Source organism: Sphaeramia orbicularis, chromosome 3 (assembly GCF_902148855.1).
Source record: "Sphaeramia orbicularis chromosome 3, fSphaOr1.1, whole genome shotgun sequence".
NCBI classification, from domain to species: Eukaryota; Metazoa; Chordata; class Actinopteri; order Kurtiformes; family Apogonidae; genus Sphaeramia; species Sphaeramia orbicularis.
The window spans coordinates 37096716-37116724 of NC_043959.1; the positions used below are offsets into that span (position 1 = coordinate 37096716).

The following is a 20009-nucleotide window of genomic DNA, read 5'->3' on the forward strand; positions in this document are numbered from 1 at the left end:
CCTGAAGACACTCCTGCCACTCTTAGCCTAATCAGGCCTGACCTGCTGTCGGACCACTGGGCAGTTAGACCGGCTAGGCTGGATAGGCCATTAGGAAAGCTAAGGCAGCCTTAGGTATGGCCTCTCCACCTTTCTCCAATTCACCAGTGGTCACAGGTTTGCTGCTAGAGAAGCCCGTATTGTATCTGGTATTATTAGTCAAACATTATATGCACGGCTGATAAATTGTGCTCCATGACATATATGGAGCAAACAAACTCATCCTAAACTCATCCATCTGCAAATAAAAGTTTTCACCATATTTTTAAATGATATCAAGTATAATACCCAATTTCTTTAACTGCTTTCGAGGTATTAACATTGACTACCCTCCACCTGCCTACATCTACAAAGATCAAGTTAAGGAGGACAAAGGGGAATTATGGTGGGCTAAGCAAATACTCAACATTTAAAGATGGTTAAAAAATTCCACAATTCATCTGATGCATTGATCTTGCATGTGACTTGCAATGAGCATGAACAAGAACTTAATGGATTTAGCTTTTCAGATGAACGCTTTAGATGTAAACACAATATGACTCAAATACAGTTTTAACATTTCATTACCTTTTCTTCCCTGTACTCAACAGGTGGTGGTTTCCTCTCATGTCCCCTCTCCTGGATGGAATCAGCCCAGGAACAGTTAGATTCTTCCTCTTGGCTAAGAGCAGCCTCCAGCTGAGGCAGGAGGTCAGGCAGGAGGTCAGGAGGCTCCAGTCCTTCCAAGTCTCCATCTTGAGCCTCTGAATGCAGGAGACTGTCTCCCAAATCTTGGTATCCATTTGTGTTGACAGCATTGCAGCTTTGGTGCTCCTGCTCATAGCGAGTCTGGCTGGCCATGCTTGGGTAACAGCTCATAGAGTCCCCAAACATCTCAGAGGACTTGCAGCTTCCCTGTGTTTCTCCAGAACAACGCAGAGCCTGGAAAGGACATTCCTCTGCCTGACTTACTGGTGTATTCTGCTGACTAACAGCTGTTGAGGATGGGAAGTGACATGGTGCTCCTGAGAGATCAGGCATGGTGGAAGTGAGGGGTGCAGTAGTGGTCAAGGGCCTAGACACCGAAGCTGAGGACAGAGACTGCTGACTGAGACTGGGCATTTCTGGCTCTCCAGGGTAGGCAGGGTACTGAGGTGGCTGGTAAGCAGTGGCAGAACTGACAGAGCAATTGGGCATGGAGTGAACCATAGACGAAGAATGCATGGGAAATGGCAAGTTATTGTCTCCTGGTTGACCTCCTGTCATCAACTGATAGCTACTCTGCTGCTGCTGTTGTTGTAAGCATGTCACATTCAGAGAAGCAGTTTTATTATCCAAATAGGCCTTACTTGGTAGAGCCCTTGAATGGAGCCTGGGGCCTCCTACAGCTACATGATGCTGACCCTGCTGTTGACTATGGTGAATTTGTTGCTGATTCTGAGGCCGACATTCCTGGTGGAAGGGGAAGTTATGATGCTGTGATTGTTGCAGGGACATATTATGTTGGTGCTGACCATGGTTCAGCAGTTGCTGGTGATGACTTTGTTGTTGTTGCAGGTGCTGCTGTCGCATCCTGTGCTGCTGTTGTGAATGATGGGATGGTTGGTGGTGGTGCTGTTGTGTTTGTTGTCGGATTTGAAGTTGCTGATTGTGCAGTGGCTGCTGCTGATGACAAATTTGTTGCTGTTGTTGAGATAAGGGGTGGTACATATTTGCATTCTGGTCTTGGTTGCCCCACATTGGACTGCCACCATTGCAGAACAACCCATTGGATTGAGGTATTTGGCTCATTGTGGCATTGTGGTACTGACCATGTTGCTCTGCAATCATGCTGCCGCTGCCGGCTCCACCACCTGTGTCCACAGGGCCAGGAAAAGCATGACCTATGGGATTTTGTGACTTAACGCCAATAAAGTGACCCATCTGTTGACCGTAAGTAGGCATGGTTTGATGGGTAGATGTGGAAGAAAGTGGGGGCATCATGTCTTGGTGTTTTCCCCGGCCTAAAGGCTCCACCTGAATGGGCTCAAAGTCAGCAGTAAGGTTTAGCTCATCCACAAGCGATGGTCCTGAGGGGAACCCATCCTCGTCCAGCCCCTCCAAACTTCCAACAAAAAGGTTGGGGTCATCAAAAAAGTCCATGGCAGAGTCTGGAAGGTAACTGGATCCTCTGGAACTGCACGGGATCAAAGCAGGTCCCTATGAGCCTTACAACCCACAGAGCTACAGCATGTCCATTACATTGCAGCCCTGAAAACAGAGGAAAATATTATAGCAGAGCATTAATATGGAAAAATGCAAACTCCATGTTCAAAGTACGGACTACATTACAGTATCAATATGAAGATAGACACAGGCGAAGATTTATTTATTTTTTTTAGATGAAACCACTTTAAAAAAATATACACTCTTCACCATACATTTTTATCATCCATTTCATACAAGCTTGTAGACTACAGACAGTATTCTGCCTAAATGATCCTTAAAAGAAAATGCTTTTAAAGGCCAGGTAATAGCCAGGCTGTGTGAGATATCTGGTACTGTCAATTACCTATCACGAATACCTTTCATGTGTGTAGCAAAGCAGCTGGTGTAAATCAACCACCAGCCACCAGCAGGTGCCTCTTCCTGTACCCCCTCCCCTTTTGCGCAAACACACGCACCTCAATTGCTCACCCTCCACCCCCATAACCCATGAAAGCAGCTTGCCCTGCTACTGCAGATTGTGTGGGAGGTGCAGACAGCTGATAGAATTTCAACAGCTAGGGACACAGGCAGATGAGGTCTATTGTGTACTTGTGTGTGTGTTCTGCAACCACAAACCAGCGGAAGATGACAGACACTCACTGAGGTCAGTCATTATATGCTGACTTGCTATGCACTCAGATATATAAAAGCACAAATAGACACAGCCACTTTTCCAACAGTCGATCCAACTTGTAGAGATACTAGTGTATTTTCTTCAAATGAAAGGTAGGCTGACAAGTTGTTAAGTGTGTGGAAAATCATGTTTTCTTTATACCAGACTCCTGAAGAAACTCGGTAGATTCATACAGAAGGTTCATCATTCTTCGATTCCAATACATGCCCACCAAACTATAACATATAGGCTAAGTAACTGAACATTCACCTTGGGAATATGAAAAAGCAAACACTGTCGGGATTGTTATACGTGGAAAAAAAAGCATTATCATTCATTATTTTTACTTTATATGAAATGCAATTCTATGCTCTGTTTCCTACATTTATGCTACTTTTTTTTTTTTTTTAAATTGGCCTACAATCATATTCTATAACCATGTTTGGTGCCTTTATTCCTGTTTCTACACATAATGCAGGCACAGTATTATAGTCGAGCAATACTAATATTATCACTCTTATTTTTACAGCCTGCCACTCCATTTACTGACCTGTCACTTCAACTTTCAATTAATAAAGGTGTTGCTGTTCTTTGAGAAAAATAAAAAATAAAAAAACACCTATGGTTCCTTGTTTGAAGCATTTCTCTTTTTCTTTCCTCATCTTTTCCAAGAAGACCTCATTGATTTTTGGGTCTTGGGCCCACAAATGGAGGAGTCAATTAACAAAAAGAACAAAATAAGAACAAATAGAAAGCCCCAATTAAAATCTGCATTGCAACTTCAGTCTCTAGTGTCACCATTTATTTTCAACTTCTCAAAATATTACTATCTTGCTGTTAGATTATTGCATTTTAGTTTTACTACAATGGAGGGCTAAACATACATTTTCACACTTCACTTAACCCACTCAATCTTTTCAATATTGTACCATTAAGAAAAACTGTAATACTTCTTTTTGCTGTCTCTGAACTCACAACTAATTTGTGACACTAAATTCTACTGTTAGGAAACACAGCACGTATTTTAATGTATTTAACACCTAGAGCCTGGTCTAAACCAATCAAAGAGATTCAGAGAAAATGTACCATCAATCTAATAGCTAATTAGTTTATATAATTTCTAATTTCCCCAATCAATGACATGAAGCCATTTCTGTTTTAATGCTGAGTCTTGGTTTTCATGAGGAGTTCATGTGCTAACCTGTTATATGGGAAAACATGTGACTGTATACAAACTGTGACTTGCCCCGAGTTACCACTTATACGATGCTTACTCCATAATTCCTATAGGTTTCAAACGGATTTGTCAATATGATTAATGAGGCATATAAAATCACTGCATAAGAAGAATCTGGCACAGTGCAGTAACTTAGTTACAACACAAATTACATCTTTTATTCAATAGGTGTAGTGCCAATTTCCAAACTAACCTTGAGGGACTTATGCCAAATTAAAAAAAGAAATGTTACTACAATATATTTTCTTCTTTTTTGTCTGTTTTGAAGTTACTCCCAATGTTTTCCTGGTAAATAAATACATGTAAAAAATAAAAAATAATAAAGTTGTAAGTCAGAATGTTCCCTATATATTAATAAACATATTCCACATGAAAACTAGTGTATAAAATATTAAGTCAACAACTATATCATGCTTCCAATATGTTCTTTATCAGTGCAGCATATCCTGAAGCAGCTATCCAAGACACTGGCAACCTTTTAACACTCCCATCTGGCCCGGAGGCAGACCGGTGCCCGCTGCCTCTGTCGACTTCCAGCTGTTTCCTCCATAATAATAATGACGTTGGAAGCATCATCCAAACACGTGCAGCCCATGCATAATATCAACAAGAACTGTGCAGATAACTGCGCAGAGTTTGCAATCCAGTTAAAACACATGTGCCTGAAAATGATTCTCTCGGTCAACCATCATCAAACCAACAAGTAGCAGCAGAAATAAACATGGTAAACTGTGGTGGTATGAACTAGATCAAAATGTGTTTCGTTAGAGAGGTTTGGTGTGAAAGTATATTGGTATGAATGATGGCGCATTTGTCTTGTTTGTTTCTATTTTTCCTGAGCACATAACACTAGAGTCTTACTTTCATCATGGCTGAAGAGACTTCATCTGTGAAGTCAGGAGCATCCTCTTCATCCTCGCCATGCAATGGCTTCGGCTGCTGTGGGCGCGTTTGTTCAACAAGCCAGCAAAGCACCAATATGTTGCGCTCCTTGAAGCACAACTCGTCGCCAAAGTGGAAAGAAAACGAACGCATGCGGAACACTTGGTTCAGGGATAAATGTTAGCCCCGGGTGTCTTTGCGGACGGGTCACACGTGCCCTTTTTTTTTTTTTTTTTTTTTTTTTGCCAGAGCTCCACGGGATTCAAAGGTGTCGTGACGCTTCCTATGTGAGGAAGAGGAGGAAGGGAGGAAGAGGAGGGAGGGAGGGGGTGGAGATGGATGAAGAGGTCGGCTCTGATGAAGCCTCTGATAATGACAAATAGTTTATTCTATTAGTTAAGTTTGCGTTTCTAATATTGCGTCCGCCGTCCTGGCATCGAACCAGCGACCACAGTGGAGTGTGGCGCTGACTTGAACCCAGTTGGTCGCTGTCAGTTCAGGACCACCATGACCAAGAACCGAGGAGGACCACTCCGGAGCCACGCGCAATTCATTTAACCGGCAACTATGCGCGAGCGCACAATGACATAGGCTGTTTCCCAAACCGAACTGCGGGCTAAAATAACCCGGGTAAGTTAGTCCCGTCAACAGGCTTCTTTCTTTCTATCGGAAAGATCCACACTCAGCAAGGCGGTGTGTCATCAGACAGCTGAGACGAGCCTCACACTCACTGTCACTAATTTGACAGCTCCGGTTTTCAATGAAATAAAACCCCTCGAGTCTGAAACGTCTCTTTTTAAAAAACACCAAAGAAGTGCTAATTCTTACCTGAAACAAACCCTAAAGTGCAACTCCGGGCGTCGATGTATCGAAGAGTGTTATCGGCGAAGTTGTGTTGTTAGTTGTACTCCTGCTGGCGACCACGGCGCAGCGGCTCGAGCGCTGCTGACGTGACTGTGATAACGCGCGATTTGCATATTAGTGACTTCCTCTGTGATTGGCCCGAAGACAAGGAGCCACAATTTCACTATGACTTGTCGGATTCAAAGGGGGTTGACTCTGTAGGGGAACTACTGACTCGGTGCTGCCTCGGCTGTAGTCACAGAGTGTGTGATTAAATCAGAGGTTCACGGGGAACGTCCTTGTGTTGACAGGTCGCATAAGATGGCCGCGTCCGATCCGCAGCCAATCAGAAGAGCTCTTACTTTCGCACATGGACCCGAGTCTTCCTCCAGTGCAAACATGACTGAAATGGGAAAGGCACTTGTCATTATGGGTGTACAGTGACCTCTAGTGGCTAAAGTTACATACTGCTCCTAACTTATTCCCATGTATCCGTTGTACCGTCAGTAGGGATGGCACTGAAAAGAGCTGTTCAAAACATTGGCTCTTTTATGTTTTTTACATTATTTTGAAACACCAATGTTTTAATGACTAAATAGCCTACATGTGATGATTGACATTACATTTTAAAGGTGTTTAACCCTTTCGTGCATTGTGGTCACTACAGTTGCAACTGTTCTCTTGTATATTCGTGGATTTTGTTGTTCTTTTCGTTGTTTTTTTTGTTTTTGTTTTTTCTTTACACATATCTTTATTAAAGTTTAAAGACACTACATGTCTTTTCTGACATGAATTGGTAACATTATGTAGATCTCTCCTCAGGATAAACCCCCAGAATCACAAGCCTTCCCCACAGTTTTCACACAATTTATCGGTAAATACAGGGTGGGGAAGCAAAATTTACAATATTTTGAGGCAGGGATTGAAAGACAGTGTATGACCAATTAGTTTATTGAAAGTCATGAGAATTTATTTGCTACAAGAAAATTGACATAATAGAAAATGTTTTTATTCTATTTGTCCTCCTTCTTTCTCAATAACTGCCTTCACACGCTTCCTGAAACTTGCGCAAGTGTTCCTCAAATATTCGGGTGACGACTTCTCCCATTCTTCTTTAATAGTATCTTTAAGAAAGTCGACATTGCTGTGTGATGTTCTATTGGTAGCATGTTCTAAAACACCCCAAATAGCAGAATCCAGAAGGTTTAGATCTGGGCTAGAAGGCGGCCATAAACATGATTCCCAAAAATTGCTAAAGTTGGATTTGTTGCTGTTGTCAACAAGTGTTTTGGTGTTCTGGTGTAAGATTTTAACTTCAAATCATATTTTACTGCATTTCTAACAGTCTTGTTGTCTACCTCAAGTTCAATCGCCATTTTTCTCATGGATTTGGTTGGATCCTTTAGGATTTTGGATTTGAGAGCTTTAATAAAAGCTTTGGTATGTTTTTTGTTGCTTCCTCCACTTCCAGACTTTCTCGTAATAGTTTTGCTCATAGTCATTCTCTTCTTTCCATTATAAACAGTCTTTATGGACACTCCAACTATTTTTGAAATCTCCTTCGGTGTGACGAGTGCATTCAGCAAATCACACACTCTTTGACGTTTGCTTTCCTGATTACTCATATGGGCAAAAGTTTCTGAAAAGGTATGGATAATAGTGTTAGGTATGATTATGACATCAATATATGTTTGGTTTCAAAACAATTGACGTAGTGCCTGCTGAGAAAAAACAACTAAATGTTCATTGTAAATTTTGCTTCCCCACCCTGTACATGTTTCTGTGTGTCAAAAATTAAACATGTGGTGTCCAGCTGAGTGGATATTTTTGCAACTTCATGAAAAATAGATTCATATGAATTTTTTTTGTCATTATTACTTTTTTAATGTATTTCTAAATTTTTTTTAAATTATTTTTATTTTATTTTATTTATTTATTTATTTTTTTTTTTCAGAAGAAAATTTTCCATCACATTGTTTTTTCATGCCTAAAGAGGAATAAAAACACTCAGAAAAATTTTTTGATTAAGGTTCTCATAATTTGTGCATGAAAGGGTTAATTGGCACAGCAGTAAATAAATATTACACTGGGTTATAAAAAAAAATGTTTTTTGCAAGTTGTCTAGGTTTTTTCAACTGAATTAGGACCATTTTGCACCGCTACATCCAAAAAGGACATCTGTTTTTCTCAATCAGGTCAGGTTTTTTTTGCTAATTTGATTTTGAAAAATTTGATCTTCTCACAAAATTGATTACATTTTTGTGACTTTATCAACATAACATGTATCCCTCCAATGCTATTTTGTCTTGATTCTACGATGTGGAAGAAATATGTAACTTTCGTCATTCTGAATCTGAAACTACTCTACACTTATTCTTTTTATGTGAACATTCTTCTAATTTCTGGTCCAAACTTGAAAAATATATCATTTCTAAAAGTAACAATGAAATAAATATAACATCCCAAAATGTAATTACATATTTTAAACATGATATTAACAATTTAGAGTTTATTGTAAATTTGTTCATATTATTTGGAAAATTTCATATACATAAAAACAAATATACTAAAACACACCCAAATTTTAAAATCTTCCTATTGGAATTTGATAATTATATTAAATCTTTAGAATTTATTTATAATAATAATAATAAAAAAGCTCTAACACCATGGCTATTTATAAACAATTCTTTAATACTGACTGAACTCACTGTTGCACTTATTTACATTTGTCAGATTTGTTATTTTTATTTATTCACTTTTTTATACTATTATTTATATATTATACTTTGTGTCTTTAAATCTATGTATTATTTTCTTAAACTTATATGTTTAAATGCTTTTTCCTTTTGACATCTTGTTTGTTTAAATGTTTGTAATGTATACTCAAATGTTTTCAATAAAGTTGGAGAAAAACAAAAAAAAAAAAAAAGTAAAGCACTGTTCAAGAAAAAAAAAAAAAAAATATTCGTTAAACTTGTTCTTTGAGTATTAAGACAGATTTTATCCTCTTGAGACCCAAGAAAGTAAAAGCAGCTTTTTAAATATTAAATAATTGTCTTGACCGGAAACAGCAGCTACATTTTTTTTTTTTTTTTTTTTTTTTTAATGTTCTCTGTAGTGGACAGCATTTTTTATTTACTTTTTTAATCAAATCTGGGTCAGGATCTGGATGTTAACATTCAAAGATTCAAGATTCAAAGCTTTTTTATTTATTGTCAATTCACTAGATGCACAGGACATACACAGCATTAAGATTTCATCCATCTTGCCTTGCTACTTGCAATTAAATAGAATAAAGAAACTATGATAGACTATTAAAGATAGAAATCAAACCTATTTACAATAACAGTGGTAGTGCAATACAGTAATAGTTATGAGGTGCAACTAACTAAACATCAGCAGACATGTAGACCAGTCAACAAATAAAGCTGATTAAATAAACTACCATTTTCAGTTTCACTCAAGGCAATATATTTATCTGCATAAGTTACAAGTTTCAGCCAGAAAATATATTAAATAGTGCTTTTCTTTACTGTTCCACTTTAGTTTATTCTGGTATTATGGGTCTATAACTCTCATGTTTTATTTGCATACCTCACTTTGGCCAATTGTATTGTTTTTAAAGTGCTTTATAAATAAAGTTGAATTAGACAGTACAAAAAGTAAAAACCCAAAGTATGACTTGGTTTTGGATCATTTTATTGATTTCAGAGAAAAGCATTTGAATCTAATGTAATTCACAAACTGGAAAAATGGTTCATTACAGAACACATTACAGCTCCTCTGTTTGCTGAAGCCACGCAGCCCATACCAGACTTTAAGTGCTTTGCCATTCAGATCCAGAATTAACTGATCCAACACCGCGTCTACTGTCATACAGTCTTTATTTGTTCCCACACATTTTAATTATTCCATACCATCTCTACATTCTTAACTTAACATTTGCATATTGAATAGGAGTTGGTGATATTTCCTCTTGTGTTAAATCCCACCACAAATCAGGACATCAAATATAAAATCAGTTTCACCTGGAACTATAGAAAATGTGGAGTCTTGGAGCCGACTAGTACTCTAGTATGCCATTGATTTTGTGCTGCTTAAAAATAGGTGAATAACTAGAATTTATGAAAATACATTTGATTTGTATCAGATGCGTACACAGTCCTGTAGTAATATCTAGCTCTTGTGAAGAAATAATAATATAAAGGAGCTAAACTTACATTTGCAAAGAAAACCAACACCCACTTAGTAAATCTAAGCACTGATGCAAACATGTCCCTGGAAGTCAAACCTTAGCACAGCATCCAATATGTACAGATCAAACCTTTAATAACCATGAGTCAAGGGTACATAAAATATTCAAAAATGGTTAAAAAAAAAAAAAAAAAAGACAATAAAATACATGAGCTCACTCAACATCTTATTTAAAACCGTCCTCACCCACTCTGCTTTATATATATATTATAAACTATGTAAGACAATATAGTTTACACAGTAAAATTAAAAAGAAATCACTATCCAAACAGAAACAAATAAAAGCAGGTTTTGTCGGTCTGTGTGGATACCGGGAGTAGTGATGAGGATGTTTCAATCAGCTGTTACTTGAAACATTCCAAGTCTGACAAGCAAACAGTCCTGAGCCAATTTCAACAAGTGGTTTGTTGTCCGCCAAACTCACATATGGATGCGAATGCAGATTTGCTTTGTTCATACTTTTCTGTCTCCCATGGGGAAAGATTTTGTCACCTAGCCTAACATGCGCATGGATCCAAACTCAAAATGACAAAGCTCTTTGTTCGCACCGCAGCCTAAGTGTTGCAGCGACATCCATTTGTCATCGTCAATTTACATATGATACAAACTTTTTCCTTATTCTAAAGCTGTTTTAAAAAGATGCCTACGAAGCCTTTAAAGCTGAGCAATAACATGGAGAGTTAATATCGAGTTCTCCTGTTTCAAGGATCCAGTTCACATAACAGCTGATGCAAGCCGGTGGCATGGCAGAGGCTTGTACCTCCCTCTAGTGGTCGCTGCGGTGACAGTGCAGCTTCAGCTCTGGGGAGGGCTATCTTCTTTGCTGAAGGGCTGTGTCGATCCAGGTTTCACCCAAGACAGGCCTGACACCTGCGTTCCCTTGTGGTGATCCTCAGGCCGTCTCTAAGGCAACAAGAGCAAATTAGCAGTTACACAACAGGAACAGCTCATCCAATCAAAGTGCTCATAGCTCACACTGGCTTTACCAAACCCTCAGGATTCAAAGACTTGAAGGAAAACCACATTATACTGCACTCTGTTGCTTGTGCACAACTGAAAACCGACATGTTTGATTTCTGTAGTTTGGCACAACTTACTTTGTAAGTGAACATCCGCTCTTTTGCTTCCTCGTGAACTGCAGGGTTCCAAGGAGAAAAACTGTTGCAAATGGATGGAAGCGGAAAAATTTGTAAGAGAACACAACCTTCTTTCTTTTAGACTTCCATAACAAACATAATTTAGGATTACAGATACAGATGAATCTTATTGATCCCCAGGGAGAAATTTTCCAGGGTATTTTCTACCAGTGGTGAAAACTGAGAAGAATTTGGGAGGAAAAAAAAAAAAAAAAGGACATCACCAACCTTATTGCGTAGGGATCATCTATCTTGGGTTGGTCAAAAAGATGACTGTTGCATAGTTTCACACTATCCACCACTTTGCTTTTGAACAACTGAACATCCTTTTCATAGCTGAGGGGGACATAAATTCATAAAGATTAGCATTAAATTTAAAAGGGTCTCCAGCATAAAGTCATTTTGATACAGAGTTAACACTAAATGCATTCAGCAGTTCTGCACAATAGCAAACATTTCATTTCAGTAGGTTTCCTCAGTACCTTCAGATACTCCAACTGATTTATTTATGTGAAATCTCAGAATTGTAGAGAATTTTTCGCTTGTGTTCATTTTATTTATTACATTCTGGAAGAGTCAAACATTTACATTCCCTAAGTGTCTTTAAACAGGCTCAAAAGCTTCCAAAGAATTGAGATCTTAACTTTAAATAGTCTCACATAACCAAACCTATCTGCTCATTTTGTCAGCACTGTGCTGTAGATTGTTCAGGCTAATTCCACAAACTGAAATAGGGGTAGAGCTTATCCGGGTTGTTTGACTAGTTCTTAGGCAGCATTGACCGCAGGACGCTGTGATGTGCAAAACAGTGCTGCATGAGGAAGTGTTTCATGGTATTACAGTTACTAAATGCACAGAAAAAGTGTGACTGAGAAAATTTCCCAGTTTCACGGTGTTGCTGGAGCTCAGACCTTGTTGTTTTCACATAATGAATGGCATATTCAAAATAGTAACACACCCTTATTCTGGAAGAGTGCTTCCAGCAAGCCAGACGACACTTAAAGTACAAGGCCCTACTTGGAACCAACTCGGGGTCGACCTATAGATGTGTATAAGGGCGTACTTTTGCTTGTTATGAGACAAATCTAAATAACTGCACCCAGACTTTAACACTTTGATTAAGTGATCAAGTACAAACTGAAATTAAAAATCATATATGGGTGCTTCCATGAAACTGGGTTCATTTTGGTACCTGGCGCTTTACTAGCTTTTTAGACTCAATAATAAAAGAGAAATTTCAACATATTTCCCCCCAGGATGTACCTAATGATGACCTCAGATAAATACAAGAATAAGATAGAATTATACTCTTGCTCTGAGCCAACCCAAAATTAATTAATTTTTAATGAAATATTGGACCCAAAAATAGAACCCAAATTGGCACATGAAAAGCTACCTAGGTGTCAGTCCATTTGATCTGAAAAACATGGCTTGAAATGGTCTTACATACTACTATAAATAAAGACACTGTGTTAAATTTGACGATCCTAGTGGTTTTTCTAATCCAGACATGCGGCTTTTTCATGAATGGACAGTCTCATTGCAGGTTTCATGTGTAACTCAACATTTAAACGGATATAAATTGCGAGTGATTGTGCAACATCATTTTTGTGAAACACTCTGCCTTGCATAATTAGCTCGATTCCCAAAATGTACCTGTGAGAGAATAAAAAGATATTGGAAAAAAAATAGTAGCGCATCATTTTCATGTAATTTTAACTGTGTCATGCGGATTTTTGTATAAAATATAAAAATTATATAAAAATGTGTTTTATTTGAAGAATAGTTTCTCTTTTATCTGAGTAAATATTTATTTTTAAATTAGACCCAAAGTGATTCCAAACTTGCTTCATAACATCAGTGTGCATTTGGTTTGGATTTTTAGCCCCATATTCTGTTTTTAGGGACTAGTTTTATAGAAGCACCCATATCACTGTAAGAAGTCAGACCAACTCAGCTAACCGAGGGAAGATAAATTCTGAGTTTGGAATGTATGTTGCCTTGTATGTAAACTTCCTGAGCTGTTGGCATATAGTAGCTACATATAAACAAGACACAAGGGAGAAAAAAGTAACATAATAGTAATGCTTTTTTTTCTCTCTAGTAATAGATGAAACCCTATACAACATCCCGGTTTATTTTACTTGCTGTGGCAAAGAAAAGACAAATTGTTATAATTTTTCCACACAATTTCCATCACTGAAAAAGTCCATTTGAAATGCAAATTTGCCTTTTTTCCCCTCAGCAGACATTTGAACTTAACAAAGCAGAAACAGCAGTGATGTAACTTAAGGCATTAATAGGACAGGATTTCAATTACTAGGCCCTACCTCAGGCCCTCACACTGTCATGCTCACTCAATGGATTGGCTTAATGGGACACTTAAATGCAATTAATGTTCCTGCTACAGGTCAAAATGTCTGCTGCTACAAAAGGCTGTTGTAAGGAACCAATAAATTGAAACTAGTCCAAGGAGGAACACTGATAGTTTGCTATGACATTTAAGTGTTACAATACAGACTAGTATCAGAGGCGATGTTCAGACCTGACAGTAACATCTGCTCTGTGGAATCTAAATACAAGTGGCTGGGTGGAAGTGTGTCTTTTCATCCCTGGCTTTAGAAAGTTTCACCAGTTGTGACTTGAGTGATTTTCTTTTGATCAGATCTGACTTTATACCATTTGAGATTTCTTTGAATTAAGAGAGGGTAATTATAATTTCAGAGATCTTTATATTTGTGAATGGACTAAAGTGAGGACAAATAAGTCTAGATGGATTTGGGCTGTGGGTGTGAAATTATGGAATGGACTTAATGATGAATTTAGGTTGTTCACCTCTTTGACAAAGTTTTAAAAAATGCCTTAAGTTTGAAATCATTTAGGAATATTGAATTGAGATGATAGATATGCTTTTGTTGTTGATTTTTTTGTTATGGTGTCATGCTCGATGCTGTACACATTTGGTTTAATGTAGGCAGTGTATCAGGTGAAAAGGACAGGCAAAAACTAAGCTCTTGCTTCTAGCCTATTCCTTTTTTGTTTTTTTTAAGTTTGATATGATTATTGTACTAAGTCCAGTGATTAATGTACAACCCAAAAATAAATTCATTCATTCATTCACATGCAAATCAAGAAGCTCATCTATAGCCTAAAATACAGCATGAGTTAATTTCAGATTGAACCGATTTCATCAAGTTTCTTTTCAAATTTAATTCCGTGCTATATGACGGTTTTATTATGGTGTTATCAGTCTGTTACTCATTGCATAAGCAGACACTATGACTTAATCAATACACCTTAAACACCATCATGACAACTTTGATTATTCTGTGTATTTTATTTGTTCTCATGCAAGACATAACCTTCCGTGATGTCTACATCTCCATGTACTTAAAACATGTTTTGGAATTTCCACTGATGTATGTGTACAGTACAAACCATTTCTTCAAAAGAGGCAAAAAAAAAAAAAAGTTGGAATGTTGGGGGTCTTTCAGATGTTCAGAAACCACCAGAGATATTAACCATTTATAATACATCTCTGCAGACTTTTTGAAGACTTCAGATGTCTTTAAAACATTTAAATATGACAAGGATGCCAAGCTGATAGAGTACCTTGCATTACATTAGTCCACATGGATGTAAATACATGAACAAGTTTTCAGATCACATTTAGAGGTATTTTGGGATGCAAAAAAATGATAAAAGCCCACAAAGTGCTTCATATGTTTAGCACTGCCTGAGCATATCAGAACACCACTTTTTGTCTCCAAGTGAGAATACAGAATCTGCAGTTCACATACTCCAGTGGAACTTATCGTGCATATCTGAAGTGCTTGAAGAGTTAATCATCAGTAAAGTGTATGTCAGGCTCAGAGAAGGCCACATTAGATCACCAAATACAGGTGAATGCTATATCCTAACAGGGTCGTAATGCTATTTAGTCAGGACTTTATTTCATGAAAGAACTTACAGCACAGCAGCCTCAGGATTGAGTGGTTCTGTAGTGTTGATCTTGTAGAAAATTGTTCGTGCATACATCAAGACTTGCCAGATATGGTTGTGATTTCGTCTATAAGAGAAAACATAGTGGTTTGCAAATAAAACTGAATTTCGTTTGGAACAAGGGAGCTTGAAAATTCTGGATACAGTGAATCTAATATTTTAAAAAGGAATCAAGTAAAACATAAGGCGGCTTATCAAAATGAACTCTACATTATCATAGAATTTCACTCATACAATCCTAAATTCCTGTCTTTCAAAGAAATAACATTTGCAATGACAAATTTCACTTCATGACCAAAACTACGTCTGCATCAACAGTTGATTTTTCAGTGAATGTTCAGCTTAGTTAATTAAGTAAAGAAAGTATGTCTGTAGTGTAATACAGTGTATGCTGTAGGGGATTTTACTGCACAAAATAAGTTATTCACTTGAATATGCATCTTACAGCAAAAAAAAAAAAACAAAACAAACAAAAAACAGTTTAGTACAAACACCAAGAGTATACCTCCATTTGGTGAAAGCTCTTCTTACATCAAGCTCTCCAGACACAGGGTCAACGAGGGGATGGAAGACAGGAATGTCAAATACTAATTTCTAAAATTAAAAAAAAAAAAAAAACAAGAAACTTTTAACACCCTAAACACAGACCTTAGATCTCACATTTTACCAGCTTTAACAGCTATCAAATACATGTGCTTCACAATCTAAGGTTTTTTTTTAGTTTTTTTTTTAATCTGCACTCATACTATACACACTATAAATCACCAAAAGATAAGAAAAAAAACCCCACCAAAAAACCAAAACAAAAGAAAAACTGTATTTCATTCTTTTGAAAGAAACTACTTACAGGACATTCCCCATCTGGATAGTTATCTGGAATATAGACTGTGAATTTGAAGACACCATCCTGGTATAATCCATGTCTGATGAAGATGACCCCAAACCACACTTAAAAAAACAAATACATACAGTATTTAAAAACAATTACTTATATGATCATAAAGGAGGATTTAGGGTGAGCATCAAGCCGTGTAATAGTGTACATACTTTACCAGATACAGTGTAGATATTAAGCAAAACCAAATAATTAATATAAAGGCACTAAAATTTCAGATCTTTTTTTTTTTTTTTTTTTTTTTTTTTTTTTTAAATAACAGATGTTCTACATTACCGTTGAAATCTATGCATTGAACATGTACATGCAATATCTCAAAGTTCAGAAATATCAAAGAGGGTTCTTACTCAGAGCTGACTTGTAGGATGGCTGAACATAAATTCCAGGGAGTTTCTGCTTAATCACTAACGTGCTGCAGGTCACATGACAGAAAACAGATCAATATAAAAAGGGGTGAAATCATGTATTATTGAACGTATGCATATAATTAACATATACTGAGCTCAGTTTGGTATTAACAGTTGATATATTTCTGAAGAACACAAGTGCTACCGTAACAGAGAAAAACCTTAAATATAAACATTGAAAACTTGATGTGCAAAGGGAACAACTGACAAATACTTACAACTCTGCCAACAGAGAGTACTCCAAGTAGAAGGGGCCATAGGAGGCGTGTGTACCATTGGCTGACTGGGCTGGGGTTCCGGTTGAGGATGGTTTTGTGATGGGGGTTGCATTCTTGGGAATAGCAGGAAGCTGCTTTTTGCCAAAGGGCAGTCGGGCTGGACTGGCTCTCTGCTCGCCATGCCCACTCTGCTCCTCGTTGTCAGGTCTCTGCAGTTTTGGAACAGAAGTAACACAAATATTAAAATTTCCTAGCTACACTGTGATGCAAAAGACATAATAAGAAGAAAGGCTTACGTTTAAAAAAGGCTAATCTTTGTTAGACAATTGGCCAGAGAAACACCCACGTCTAACTAACCTCTCAGGTTTCAGTGTAATTCTAGTTTGCACCTAATCAGGAAATGAAGCTCAAACAAGTGCCAGCATTTTTAAGAACACCTGTTACTTTATCATATTGCTAGATAAAAGGAGTTGAACTGTGCACATCAAGTTCACCACAGGAAGGATTCTCCAGCCTTTGCTACGAGTGATGAATATAGTAACTATGACAGATACGCATGATGTAATAGGTGAATTATTGTGACACATCTAGCCTGTGCAGTTTTTTTTTTTAAGTCAGAGGTGACTAAAGAAGTTTCTGAAATGCCTGTCTAACAAGGCAGGAAAAAATTAACTCACACCCATACTGAAAGAATGCTGTCTCCTCCCACTACACAGGGTTGCACCAGTATGGTAAAACTGTACCCATACTGTTGTCAGTGAAAATTCAGTAGCTTGCCATTTAAAACCACTAAGAAGTTATGCTCACTGGAAAGTTACAAGAGTGAACACCAAATGGATTATTATCACATAAAAAAAACCTACAAACTGTTATATTAGACTTCACTGCCGAGAAAATCATTCAACTAAGATCACAGCTGTGGGTTACACTACAAGAATGAGAGACTTATATTATTACTACCTGCATCAAAATTACATTTTCAAGTACAGCTGGTATTTCTGCACAAATGAAAATAAAAGAGATATTTTGTACAAGAACAACTATCTAGGAAATATCAGGAAAGAGACGCTACTAGTATGTATCCTGCTACACTAAGATATGGCTCATTAAGAGTGTTTCATGTTCTTATTTCAGTCATAATGAAACATCTTTACCATCATTTTATATGGTACAAGACTAAATGAGTCGTTAATGTTTGCTTTTTTTTTGGGTGTAGCCAACTTTACCTTGCGACTTGTATTGGCAGACATACTCCAGAAGGGGTTTAAGTTCATCACTCATAAGGAGCTGGAATAGGTGTCCCTCGTTTTATGTAGGTCCCACGACAAGAGCCGCCCGGGCCATTCGTTGCTGTCATGGAAAAACGGGATGAAATAAGCGACTGTTTTTGCAGCTGATGTCAAATACCCAAAGTTGTAAACAAACTCAAGTTGATCTAAACGTATCTAGCTAACACCATGTATAGCTTTTCACGACTTGACAGTTACTGTTAAAATATGCAACATGCTTCATATATCCAGTGAGACCTACACAGAAATGAATAACAAAAGCTCTCTAATAAAATTCAAGACAACTTAGCTTTGTGCTAATTTAGCAGTTACAGTATGCTAGTTGTTGAAGTCTTGCTAGTCTTCACTAAATCTGTCCTTTAGCTAAGTTGGGCTGTCATAGGGTGGTGATACAAAGCTTTAATAACTCTTAAATAAGAAATGCCATTCATTTCAAGACATTTGCGACAGAATAATTTACGCTTAACGCTCAGTTCAACTTGATATTACAGTGCCAAGCTAGCAACCGATATGCAGCTAACTTGTAATGGGTAGTTCCAATTTCGCTGAGTATTTTCTGTGACAGCTGGAAATTAAGTTCGCAGACGTTGTGTCTAGTTTATTTAAAAAGTTCATGTTCGCATACCGATGTTGTCTCACCTATCTTGACCCACTTGAGTTAACGACATTTACAATAGTAGCTTACGAAGCTACGTTAGGTGTTGCTACAAACTGCATTGTTTATTTTTTTATTTACCCGATTCAGCGTAAGCGATAGTGACTTACCGTACTTGATATGGATCTACAAAATACTATTCAATGGAAACTGTAACCGCTGACCTGGAGTTATTTACTCAGAAACTGCTCAGTTACCCATTCCTTTCGGTGACATCCCAGCTAACTAGCTAACATTTGCTAGCTAAATAATTTGACAGAGAAACCGGAGGTCAATCTAACTTGAAAAAAGAGGCGTTTCGGTGTATGTGTGCGGATTTTCATTGGTCCAGCGGGATAACGTCCTCCCATTTTATTGGCTTAAATTCGGTCAGCTGAAATGGAATGGGAGTTTAATGGAATTCTGACTTACTGTCAATCAACGCCGGTGATAGATAGATAGATAGATAGATAGATAGATAGATAGATAGATAGATAGATAGATAGATAGATAGATAGATAGATAGATAGATAGATAGATAGATAGATAGATAGATAGATAGATATTCATTCAACAGGAAATTGCAGAAACCCAAATCTTGATTATTTGACAACTATTTTAATACAGTTTTTGCAAAGATGAACATAGGTTTTGCTATTTAGGACTTTTGGATACCATGAAAATAATCCAGGTTTTTTAAGCTTTTTTTGTTTGTTTGTTTTTTTCACTTAAATTTCAATGAACCAGTGTACTGTACACCAAAGGTCCCTGGAGGGTAAGATGCGTCCATGCCATCTGTGTCACACAGAACTTTAGTTTGGACCACGCTTCACTGGCATTTCATTCTGTTGATTGATTGATTTTCTAACAATTACCACTAATTAATTTTTGAGTTAGAAAAAAAACTAATTTAATGCATGAGTGATTGCATTAATTGGCAGAAATGACATTGTCCAAGTTTCAGAGTAAATACAAATTATTGACGCCATTATTTATTATCCGATTGTATATTGTCCCAAGTACACTTCAGTGACAAAGCTAATTAGTGTCCTGCTTCTTTATTGGGGCAGCCAGCGATGCAAGGTCACCAGCACTCTTTTGACACATACAAATCAAAGACCCCCTCAAAACAAATAAGTTTATGCCTGCTTTGCCTTCATCGACATTGAGATAAAGTGTCTGACACAAACAAGGGAGCAAATATCCACACCACTGCTTTTGTAATGAGTTTTTGTCTTTGCTACTGTTTCTTTCTCTAATCAACTATTGTGACCTTGTTTGGTCAAACAAATATACTAATAAGTAATTATGGGTGTAAGTGGAAGGATTGG

The 20009-nt window shown here is 37.4% G+C and overlaps 2 protein-coding genes across 9 annotated transcripts in view; both read right to left on the bottom strand.

Moving 5' to 3' along the window:
- chd9 (chromodomain helicase DNA binding protein 9) overlaps nucleotides 1-6088 on the bottom strand; it is a 71938-nt gene extending 65850 nt beyond the window's left edge. For all 5 annotated transcript variants that reach the window (XM_030129551.1, XM_030129566.1, XM_030129558.1 and 2 more), the window contains exons 1-2: nucleotides 5826-6088; nucleotides 607-2268 (exon numbers count right to left, since the gene is read on the bottom strand). In XM_030129551.1, the coding sequence (XP_029985411.1) occupies nucleotides 607-2160 (1554 nt within the window). In that variant the 5' untranslated portion in view covers nucleotides 2161-2268; nucleotides 5826-6088. The remainder of the gene's footprint in view (nucleotides 1-606; nucleotides 2269-5825) is intronic.
- A 3437-nt stretch (nucleotides 6089-9525) lies between these two features.
- On the bottom strand, nucleotides 9526-18959 carry aktip (akt interacting protein). Of its 4 annotated transcripts, none has more exons than XM_030125873.1 (10): nucleotides 18810-18959; nucleotides 17982-18105; nucleotides 16756-16964; nucleotides 16478-16542; nucleotides 16083-16183; nucleotides 15741-15829; nucleotides 15204-15302; nucleotides 11462-11569; nucleotides 11195-11255; nucleotides 9526-11000 (listed from the first exon to the last, which is right to left on the bottom strand). In XM_030125873.1, exons 2-10 carry the CDS (start codon nucleotides 18027-18029, stop codon nucleotides 10893-10895), a joined length of 888 nt encoding a protein of 295 aa, XP_029981733.1. In that variant the 5' UTR covers nucleotides 18030-18105; nucleotides 18810-18959; the 3' UTR covers nucleotides 9526-10892. The 4 variants fall into 4 exon arrangements, with proteins under 4 accessions (XP_029981733.1, XP_029981713.1, XP_029981715.1 ...); XM_030125853.1 differs by having other exon boundaries at nucleotides 16756-16967; XM_030125855.1 differs by having other exon boundaries at nucleotides 16756-16967; nucleotides 18815-18953.
- Nucleotides 18960-20009: the final 1050 nt, after the last annotated feature.